The following is a 12121-nucleotide window of genomic DNA, read 5'->3' on the forward strand; positions in this document are numbered from 1 at the left end:
CTCTGCATCCACTTACATAGGACACCTTAGGCTAGTCTAGAAATACATTAAAAGACATAATCTTCATTGACTGATGTGAATTGCAGTGAGATCCATATGGAGGCAGTAGGTTGGAAGCACTTGTAATAAATCAACGGTGTGTTTTTAATAAGGTAACTTGACTGGCCCCATTCTTCTTGTTTGAGATCAGGAATCATTTCTCTTTTTATTTTAGTATGCTGTTGGGGGTGGGGTGGGGTGGGATTTTTCCATTTTGCTATCAAGTTAGGAATTAGAAGAGTTTTTGCCAATTTGATACCATCTAAGTATTGGGCCACTTTCATCATTCCCAAACAACATTTCAGATCAAGAGGTTTATTGGTTTGAAAGGTGGTTAAAAGAAGTCAATTCTGTTAACGCTGAGCAGTCCTCCCTCAACAGAGGGGCTGGGATAAGACACCACCTGTATCCAGTGTATAACACAGCCCTTGCAGTAGCTCCAAGATTTCACTTCCATTTGCACTTTGACACAGGTGACCCTGAAGGGAAGAGTGTGCTAACAACCAGATGACAGCAAAGAAATGCAATCCTTCCATCTCCACCCATCCACCTGATCAGAACCTATCCTTCCATCCCCCCCAACATCCAGTCTCAACTGTCAGTATCTATCCTTCCATTCCCTCCACGACCACCAATAACAACTGATGAAGTTTCTTGGATGAGAAATGAAATGTTTTGTTCTTTATCCTCAAGGAAAAGGTAAACAGTCCAGTTGCTTTTTGGGGAGGTGGGGGAAAAGCATCCCCAAACTGGGTTCATCTCAGCACAGACCCATCCTGGTGAAAGCTGCCCGTCTAAAACAAATTTAAACTCGTTCCTCATACTGGTGACCAGGAATCCATGAATACCACATTGGCGCATCCACTTTTTCAAAGGTCTACATAGTTGTCACAAAGCTGTCCATTTAATTATCCTAAACAATTGTATTTTGCTGATAGTGTATTAAATCCAAACCCTTTTAGGCAATTCCTTGAAATATAAGCCAGGAATCTTGTTGTGTTCCATTTTATTTTTGTGTTTATGTCTCAGAACAAATCTTTGCATATTTCCATACATATGGGATTCCTCCTCCAGGATTTGCATATTTTCCTTTGATAATTTTTGAAGAGCTGCAGAATGTTCACACCTCCTTAAACCTCCTACTAAATAGATCTCCAAGTACAGTAGTTATTGCCACTCAGCATCTTTACAAAAGAAGCTGTGCAACTATGAAAACAGGAAGGTTAGAGACCACTTTGATTAATAAAGTTAGAATTTTATTTCCTTACATTTTTTTTGACATCACAAATTGTGGAAATTTATTACACAGGAAAAAGTTCTTGAAACAAAAGATTCAATTTACACTGTAATGAAAAATAAGATTGGCATGAGAATGAATCCAAGACTTTTCATATTTACAAATGGGCGTGCACAAGCAATGCAGAGTTGTTTTTATAGAACTAATTTTCAAGTCATTGATCACTATGATCTAGTAGTCTCCAGAGTCTTTAAATTATTTTTAGGACCCAGTGGTTAAGGGATGGAGCTGAGCCTGGAGGAAAAAGTTCTACTCGGATCTGTGTATTTTTCTCTGAACTGTCAATCACAACTGGGCTTTACCAATATCCATGCTGATAATGGTAGACTATGACAGCCATTGATCTATAGTTCTTATTCATAATGATACTAAATTTATAGTGGGAGAAATTGCTACTTGGGTACAATTTTGATTTTGATCCCTATATACAGTAATATGTCTGTAAGGGATCAATGTTCCATGAAGTACCATAATCAAAAGGAAATCTACTTTAGGTGCCTTTTTTTCAGTCTATGACTTACAAAAACAAGTGGCTCAGAAATTCCCAAAGCAATCCTTCTGACGGACTATCAATTTGATCTCAGGACATAACAGCCAGAAAGTTGGATATAAAAGCTCAACTCCCAGAATACTACTTCAGGCCAAAATGAACCCATGGTGATACATAATGAATTATAATTAAATAAATTATGCTTGGTTTGAATTTGCCCCCGTTACTGATGAGTAAGAATTATTCTCAATCGGTGATGGGGCAGATACCATGAGAAAGGGGACTGAATTAAGATGCTAAGACACAAATGGGAGAGATTGCAATTCAACACATTTTTGTCCAGGTTTTTTTAATCCGGTTATTTCATTTTTACTACTTTGTGAAGAGTGCCTTATACGGAACATAGCCAGTCCTTTTAATGAATACTTCCCTCTATACCCACAGCAGTGAAGATCCAATTGTAAATCATTTAGCACCATCTTATCTTCTTGAAATCAGAGGAGGAGAAACAACGGAAAGGAAGAGGTCTAAAAGAATGTGTTTTTTTTAAATATAGCTTAGCATCCCAGACATTTAGCAAGTATCTCAGTCTGTTACACCCATATGTCTCAAAGAGGCCATCATTCCTGCAGATCTGAAAGGCCTGTTGATTCCTGGGTACCAAGACGCAAATCTTCTGTTGACATGGGAGGAAATAAAGTCTACCGAAAAGTGCATTTCAAGTCAAAAATACACAACATAAACTATAAATAGATATATTTGCTTTGGGGAGAGGGAAGAAAAGTTAATTTCCTACATACAACACAAAGATGCTTGTTTCATTAGCCTCTGCATCCAATGTGCCGGCACAAGAGGAAATACAGATGAGATGGGCCCTGATGTGTGGGGATGAACCCATACTGAGAAAGTGGATTGTCCCATTTTTCATGATAAGGTGACCTCTGAACTTTGCCCATCAGCACACAGGAAGTGGAGAAGGTGCTCTTACAGTGCTCTGTTGATGTCAAGAAACCTGGGGGAAGAAACCATACAGAGATTGGATAGTTATATTTCATAACTGGGACTGAGGAAATGATACCAAAATGGAGAATCACAATAATTTTCAAACCTGAAAATGTTTTCAGCACTTTAAGTTGAAAAAAAAAAGATATCCTGAGCTCCATGGATATTTTTTGCTAAGCAAGCCTATCACATAAATGTAAAAGATCAGTCTTTCAACCCGTCCAATTTTAGCTCAAAGGTTTATTTGGTTGACCAAGGTTCTGTTATCCCAGGACCAGCAAGATATGAAGGGATGGACTGTACCAAAATGATTGTTGGCAATAAATGTGTTACAACGGAAAACTACTTCTGACTTCCTGTTGCATTCCTTGCTGGTTTTTACTCCTCTTGTGCCTTGCAAAGTCTAACAGGTCCACCAGAAACATAAAACATCTTTTGCTTATGAATCTCAGTAGGGCAGCATTACATTGCACCTAGACCAGGGGTGTCCAAACTTGGGAACTTTAAGACTTGTGGACTTCAACTCCCAGAAGTCCACAAGTCTTAAAGTTCCCAAGTTTGGACACCCCTGACCTAGACAGATAAATGTTGCTTGGTCCTACCCTGCCTTTAAAAATTTATTGGGTTTTTCTTCTTTGGCCACTTTTATCCATGGTCAACGTTTTACCAAACTTTTTCTTCAAAGACTTATCTGACCCATCTTTATATTTTTTTGGATCTCAATCTTTCTTAAGGGAATTGTGAGGCTTCCTAACACGAAAGTGAAAGACTAATAGGAAGATTTACAACAAGCAAAATGTCCTATGCCAGTACATCTCATATGTTATGAATGGGGTGATATGAAATGCTTTTCACTGTACGATTACTTAGTGCATTTAAAATGTGTTCTATGCGATAATAAGCAGTGAAAAAATAGGACATATTAGTTATACGTATGTGGTCACTGTCCCTGTCATCTAAAGATGCTCTTATTCTGACCCACTCGCTGTTAGAAATAATGATGAAAATAAGGCACCTTAATTTGAATATGTAAGCAAAAATGCCATGCAGGATAGATACACTGTGTAAAACAGAGAAAATTTCCTCTCTAATTTACTTTCTAGAGGGAAAAATTCATACCTGAGGGCATGACATGTATAACATCCTTGCCTCTGATCTGACAGCTTATGAAAGATATACTATTTATACCAGTGTTTCTTAACTGTGGCAACTTGAAGTCCAGACATCTTCAAGTTGCCAAGTTTGAGAAATACTGTTTTTACACAATTCTGAAGCTGGGCTCTTGGTATATTAAGTTTCTTCTGGGTTTAATATGCCTACTTTGCACTGAGCCCCCATCTCACCAAGGTCCCAATCACCCTGTCCCCATGTTAGTGTGTCTAATGGAGCCTGGCTCTGCCTCCCACCTGGGAGGGCAGCAAAAGAAAAAAAATGTTTAAGAGTGGAAAATATAGGTTCTCCCCAGGAGGAAAAAGCATTAGTTGGCCATGAGATATAGTATAGATGCATAACAGAAGTGGAACAGTGTAATAGCAATAGCACTTAGACTTATATACTGCTTCACAGTGCTTTACAGCCCTCCCTAAGTGATTTACAGAGTCAGCATATTTCCCCCAACAATCTTACCAACCTTTGAAGGATGGAAGGCTGAGTCAACCTTGAGCCTGGTTGAGATTTGAACTGCCAAATTGCAGGCAGCTGGCAGTCAGCAGAAGTAGCCTGCAGTACTGCACTCTCACCACTGTGCCACCACGACTCATCTTATAATTATAGGCACAGTGCCCCACAATAGATGCTGAAGCTTGATAGCCACTCTAACAACCCTACTTCAAAAATGGACAAAAGGGGAGGAATTCAGATTCCTGTCCATAAATTTGTGAAAATGTTGTCGATGAAAGAATTGGAGTATAAAAGAATTTATACTCAGAAAGAAAAGGTGCAGAATGGGAATACACTTATTCCATGTTTATCTAATTAGCTTGCAGTTCTCTGTCTTAAGGCTCGCTAAAGGCACTCCCGTCAAGGGATGGATTATACAAGTTAGAATTGCAATGCTTTACAATTTTCCTGTCTACCTTCTCTTTGGGACTGGAGAACATATGAGCTGGGAGGTCTACAATGGGAATGATAATAGTTCTATCCCTATAACAGGTAGTTTTTAAAATAGGTACAGGTAGTCCCTGACTTACAACAGTTCATTTAGTAACCATTCAAAGTTACAACTGCACTGAAAAAATGACATGACTATTTTTCATACTTATGACCATTAAAGCATCCCCATGGTCATGGGATCAAAATTGAGATACTTGGGCAACTGACTCATATTTATGATGGTTGCAGAGTCCCTGGAGTCATGCGGTCCCCCTTTTGCAACCTTCTGACAAGTAAAGTCAATGCCATGTTTACTTACTAACTATGTAAACATGATTCACTTAACAATTGTGAATTAACAATTGTGGCAAGAAAAGTCATGAGACGGGGGCAAAACTCACTTAACAAATGAGCAACAGAAATTTTGGGCTCAATGGTGGTCATAAGTCAAGGACTGTATGAAAAAGAAGGGAGGAAGGGAGGGAGGTTCATTTTAGAATTTAGCAGAAAATCCTCCTTTACTGAAAGGTTCTGCAGCCTTTTCAACAGTTCCATTTCGAAAACTTTTCAAAGCCATTCTCTATTAAATGTTCTGCTTTACAAATTCAGTTAATAACAATGATGGAGTCCAAAGACTGCATGGTTACCATGATACTGGGTGGGAGAGAAGAGACGTTAAGGAAAAATGCTGCCCCTGCCTCTGCTGATTGTACATAAATGATTCAGGAGCAAAAAAAATGTACAAACTCCACACTGTCAACTAGCTTGTATGAATATTTAATAATGCAAAATATAGCTGGGGTGATCAGGCAGATTTGCCAAATCTGTGATGGAGTTTGATAAATATGGATGAATCTTTCTTCTTTCCCATCAACTCATTCCCCACCCCCACCTCCAATGCCCAACGTGAATTTATCTTCCAGAAACAATTCAGAAAATTGCATGCAGAGAAGTCTCAATGCATGGATGTGGCAGTGGGGTTGGGAAGAAAGGCTTAGATTTGTTAGGCACTAGGGAACCTCGGAATAAGCTGAGCCTGCACGAATGGGACAAGTGCCACTCGAACTACAGTGAGACAAGAAAGTAGTAGAGCGGTTTTCAAACTGATTTTGGAGAGAGAGAGAGGAGAGGACAAAACAGTATGACACAATAAATCCATCATGTGCAGCTGCCCTTCCAATTGTTTATGTTGGTATGAAGTGTGCAGGAGCTCAACTCTGTTTGAGATTTGCACAAATAGAAGGAGGTTTCAGCCTTCCCATTTTACAACTGCAACCCCTCTATTAAAATAAGTATTAAAAACTCAGCTCCAATTGATGCCAATGGAGAAAGAATGGTTTATTTAAAAAAAACAAAAACAGATCCAGGGAAGAACTACAAAACAAATGGGTGGATGGACAGACTGCAGCTCCCACTCCATATGCTATTAGGACTGAGCCCCCAAATTCTTGCAGCTTTATAAACAAGCAAACAGATGGGCAGCTACATGTTACATATTTGATTTATGTAAGAATTCAGCAGAACCTCATTTAGGGTGTGATTTTTCTGAAGACTAATACTGGGGATATTTCAAGGCTTGAATTGCAAACAAACAGAACTTGACAATGAGTATACAGACAGAATAAAATAGCAACCATTTAAAGGGATATTAAAATTGTAGTGCAACATTTCTAAAGAGCTCTAGATCTGGAAAAATATCTATTTTTATGAAGGATAAAGTCAGATCTCTCCTGAGTTGTACTCAATTCTCGATGACATCAGACACAACCACACAATAATCTTGGCGATAACATGAAGATGACTTGACACTGCATTCTTCTTGGATTTATTTGGATTTCCCAGTCTACCCCACAGCTTGTCATAATGCCAAAAAGGAGACCTGTATAATAGCCTTAGACCATAAATACTACCATTATGTATTTGCATCCCTTTGTATGGCACAAGAGTCACTACTTTGGGATAGATGGTCATATAAATAGTTTAAACCAAAATATATAAGTTATGGGCTTATACAGTGGTGGGATTCAAATAATTTAACAGCTGGTTCTCTTCCCTAATGACCAGCTGGGTAGGCGGGGCTCAGAAGTCATGTGACTGGGTGGGTGTGGCCAACTCAACGTCACTCACGTTGATGGGCTCTTCACCTTAGCTGTTACAATGTAATAAGGATTAACCAGAGAGGCCGTTTCTGTAAGCAGGGCAATAAAGATTAGGCTAGAAACAATACCAGAATATTTCCTTCCTGCCTTTCTCACAGGATTAACCCTGTAAAGTGGAAAAAAACAGAATGACCATTGGCTTACCTGAAGGGTCCTTTTCTGTGCACTGCGGGAGAGTCCAAGCAATGGGTTAAATTAGTCTGGTCGCCCTAGGACTGAGGAATCTTTTTCCTTGACCACGCCTCCTGGCGCCATGTGATGCCAGATTTTTGATGATTTCTGGATCCAGTGAAGGTAGTAGGTTGGTGACGACTTGAGAAAAGTCCGATGGTAACTGATCTTAACGAATCCCTGGGCACGATAACAGGTTGGACTCTCCCGCAGTGCACAGAAAAGGACCCTTCAGGTAAGCCAATGGTCATTTTCCTGTGCACTGCTTGGAGAGTCCAAGCAATGGGACATACCCAAGTTACATGTCACTAGGGCGGGAAGAAGGTCTGTCCAGGGATTCGGCCATGGAAACAACCCCTTGGAGGACCCGCCTGCCGAACGAAGCTTCAGCCAATGCAAACATGTCCAGTTTATAGTGTCTGACAAAGGGTGACGGAGATGACCATGTAGCCGCTCTGCAGATATCATCTATGGTACCCTGGGTAGCCCAGGCTGTGGTGGTGGTGGCGCTCCTCGTAGAATGAGCACTGACGTTCCGAGGAACAACCCTGGACTGATGTTCATACGCAGCTGCAATGCATGCCCTCAGCCACCTTCCTATAGTAGCAGAGGACACCTTCTTGCCCATGGACCCTGGCTGGAATGACAGGAAGAGGGCCTCCGATCTGCGGAAATCTGCTGTCCATTTAATGTATGTTCGCAGAGCTCTCCTCATGTCCAGCGTATGCCAGACGCATTCCCTCGGATGTCTTGAATGCGGGCAAAAGTCCGGCAAAATGATCTCTTGTGCCCTATGGAACCAGGTGTTAACCTTCAGGATGAAGGCAGGGTCCAGGCACAGGACGAACCTATCTGGATGAATGATACAAAGGTCCTCACAGTCCGATAGGGCAGCCAGCTCAGATATGCACCTCGCAGATGTTATCGCGACAAGGAAGATGGTTTTGAGAGTCAGGTGTCGAAAAGAAACGGTACTCAGAGGCTCGAAGGGAGGAAAAGTGAGAGCTTGCAGGACCATGGAAAGTTGCCAAGTCAGGTATCAGTGGACCACCAGAGGGCATAAGTTGGAAGCTCCCCTAAGAAAACATCTGACCCTTGGAATCTTGCTAAGGGGCTGGGCTGAAGTCCCTTGCCAAACGGTGGATAGAGCAGCTACCTGGCGACGGAGGGTGTTAGGAGCGAGTTCCTTGTTAAGGCCCCCCTGAAGAAAGTCCATACACAAGAAACCAGTCCTGTGACTGGATCAATATGAAGATTGTCGCACCACTTAGCGAAGCTGGACCATGTGAAGTCGTAAATCCTGGTCGTTGAGGACGTTTGGATGCCTGGATGGTATGTATCATCTCCTCTGACAGCCCGTCTCTCCTCAGGAGGTTTCCCTCAACTGCCAGACAGCCAATTGGAGCCACTGGGGGGGGGATGGACTATGGCCTCCTGGCTGAGGGAGATCTGATCCTGAGGGATTCGCCATGGCTTGGACACTGACAAGCCGACAAGGTCGGCATACCAGGACCTCTGAGGCCAGTGAGGTGCGGCCAACAGTACCTCCGCCCTCTCAACAATGATTTTGCGGATCACTTGTGGTAACAGGGGCAGGGGTAGGAAGGCATATAGCAGCTCCTGGGGCCACCGACAGTGGAGGCCATTTGTCCCCTCTGCCCCTGGCGAGTGGAAGCGGCAGAAGAACCACTGGAGTTGCGTGTTCTCGTGGGTGGCAAATAGGTCGAATGTTGGCATGCCAAATCTGCGAGACAACTGGTGAAACAGGATCAGGTGTAGTTTTCACTCTGCACTGTCTATGGTGGTTCTGCTCAACCAGTCGGCCTGGGTGTAGTCCACCCCCGAAATGTGATTGGAGCGGAGAGACTCGATGTGACGCTCTGCCCACCTGCCCAGGGCCTCTGCCTCTGCCATGAGCTTCCTTGATCTTGTGCCGCCCTGGCGATTTATGTGGGCCTCGGTGGCCACATTGTCGGTCATAAAAAGTACATGCTGGTGCAGAATGTCCTGTTGAAAATGATGCAGGGTGAGCCTGGCTGCCCTCAGCTCTAGAAAGTTGATGCTGCAAGTCACGTCGGCTGGAGACCACCTGCCCTTAGTCACGTGAGGTCCCACATCCATCGTGATGACAATCCTCTCTGGCCCTTTGAAGAGATGGCCTTTCCAAACAGTGGCCACTCGTGGGAGGGTGGAAAAGGAGAATTGAAGACTGTGAAGTGACCATGCGGTCTCTAGACTCTCGGCAGCTCAGCTTAAACAACAAAAGGCAAAGAAAACAAAAAACAAGCTGATTGCCCCTCCTGGCAGCTGCCAAGAGTGCTGCCGCCCTTCAAAGGAAGGAAAACAAAAGACTTAAAAGGACCCCCTGCTGCCGTCCATTAGCGGCGCGGACAGCAGAGCAACCCCCACGTCCATTCCTACCTCAGCTCGCAGTTGTAGACACTGTAGAAAAGAAGAAAAAAGTGCTGGAAGCAAAGGAACTAAAAAAGGAACTTAATATCAAGGAAAAAGTCTAAAAAAGAAAATAAAAAAGGAGAGTCCAAGCCTTGGATTAAATTAAAAGCTGGAGCTCACTAAATTAGTCCCTGACCGGGCTTCAGACTGAGGAAAAAATCTGGCGTCACATGGCACTAGGAGGCGTGGTCAAAGAAAAAGATTCCTCAGTCCCAGGGCAACCAGACTAATTTAACCCATTGGTTGGACTCTCCAAACAGTGCACAGGAAAATGAGATTTCTTCCAACAACCGGTTCTCCGAACTGCTGAGAACGTTAACAACCCGTCTCCCAAATAGGTGCGAACCGTCTGAATCACACCACTGGGCTTATATGATGACCTGATTACCTTTCATATTCTTCCCCTCCTCTGGATACCTACTCACCTAGAGGCCTAGAATTTCGTGTTTATTTCTCATCCAGGTACTATCTGGGTCCAAACCTACTTTACTTTTCAAAATCTGCCAAGCTAAGCGCTGACTTCTTAATCCTGATGCCCTTCAGATGTGTTGGTTGGGAAATGTATCTTCATGGGGTGCTCCTTGAGCTTGGTTGCTTTCTTGAAGATGTTTCATTACCCAAACTAGATAATATCATCAGTACTAATGAAGTTAACTAGTTTGGGTAATGAAACAACTGCAAATAAAACAACTAAGTTCAGAGAGCAGCAAGGACCCCTCATTTCAACCTTGAGCTACAAATATTCTCCTTTATTGGTAAAACATATGGACATCAAATACTTCACAAAGTTTCCTAAATTCTATATAATCTCAATTGATAGAAATGTTCAGCTTAAAAAATATACATATATTATTACTGTAATTTCCCTGATTAGAAATGATACAACGAAACAAGAGTAAATGAAGTTAGGTAAAAGATAAAAATGTAACGTTAACCTGATTCAAAAGGTATAGGCATTCATTCAAACTGTGACATTCCTAGGCAGAATAAGTAACTAGGCCTTAGAAGAGTTACCCACGGAAGTGCCTGAGGTCAGGTAACTGAATTTGACAAACAGCTTAAAAAATAAGAGGACTAAAATTAAATTGAAGAGAGAGAGTTTCAACAAGAAGTTGTTTAAGGGTGGTAATACAAACTATTTCCACAAAAGGGAAAGGTGGCTAATAGAAAAAGTGACAGGGATTAACAAGTCCAAGACAATGCCAACGTAATTGATGTGCACCATCAAGTCAACTGTGAAGGACAATACCATTTCCCTTAAAAATAAACCGTATCCAATTAAAGAAAGAAAAAGAAAGCCAGGAAAAGCCAATTTAAGTTGGGTATAAAACAAATAAAACAAAACACAAAACTTTTCAACTACAAGGGGGACTCTAAGAAGGATTGGGAGGCCAGGCGAGTCGTTAGATAAGGTTATCTGAGAAGGTTTACTGGAAGATGGAGAGATTGCAGAGAAGCTAAATAGCTTTGCTGTCAAGGCTTCATGACAGGTGATGGATAGAGATTCCCTCCTCCTAAGCCATTTTTTGAGGCAGAGTTTTTGAAGAACTAAGTCAAAAAGAAGTGACTACAGATGAGGGACAGAACTACAGCCAACTGTTAAAAACCAGGTATGTCTTTAACTTTGGAGGTGCTCTAGTCCAACCCCCTACTCAAGCAGAAAATCCTATATCATTTCAGACAAATGGTTGTCCAATGTCTTCTTTTAAAAATCTCCAATGTTGGAGCATTCACAACTTCTGCAGGCAAACCATTCCACTGATTAATTGTTCTAACAGTCAGGAAATTTCTCCCTAGTGCTAGGTTGGTTATGTGTTGTGTCAATTTCAAATCAATAATGTGTTATTATTTCAATTACATATATTTTGGCTTTAGCAAAAAATATAGCACCGGAGGTCCCCAAATGTTTCTTACCAGGGGTGAAATGCTCTGAAGTCTGCTACTGGTTCGCTTCGCTACCGGTTTTCTTTGCACACACATGCTACCGGTTCGCCCAAACTGGTAGTAAAAAATTGCTCCGGCAATCAGCTGTACAACAATCAGCTATGCCACGCAATTTCTAATTGTGCGGCACAGCTGATTGTTGCACAGTTGATCGTTGGAACATTAAAAAATGCTACCATTTCGGGCGAACTGGTAGCATTTTTAATTACTGGTTTGAGCGAACCGGTCCGAACCGGTAGCATTTCACCTGTTTCTTACACACCGAAGCATTCATATGCCATTCAGATGTGCATTTTCCATTTTTCCATCCATGCCATTGTACGCAACAATCTAATACATATGGAGAAAGAAAATCTATTTCAGCAGGGGCTTTCATGTTCGTTGGCAGTTCCATGTCAAATGGGACCCCCAAATACTTTGAACAAGTTGCACAGGAATACGGAATATGACAAAGTTGAGAAAATTCGCACCTGG

The 12121-nt window shown here is 41.9% G+C and overlaps 1 protein-coding gene across 1 annotated transcript in view; it reads right to left on the minus strand.

The window, feature by feature from the left end:
• Positions 1-1302: 1302 nt before the first annotated feature.
• LOC309389945 (chemokine-like protein TAFA-5) overlaps positions 1303-12121 on the minus strand; it is a 32566-nt gene continuing 21747 nt past the window's right edge. Inside the window, exon 4 of the mRNA XM_081948908.1 lies at positions 1303-2838. Within this exon, the coding sequence (XP_081805034.1) occupies positions 2830-2838 (9 nt within the window). The 3' untranslated portion in view covers positions 1303-2829. The remainder of the gene's footprint in view (positions 2839-12121) is intronic.

The sequence above is a fragment of the Natrix helvetica genome (genome assembly GCF_964273705.1).
Source record: "Natrix helvetica genome assembly, chromosome: 3".
Classification (NCBI taxonomy): domain Eukaryota; kingdom Metazoa; phylum Chordata; class Lepidosauria; order Squamata; family Natricidae; genus Natrix; species Natrix helvetica.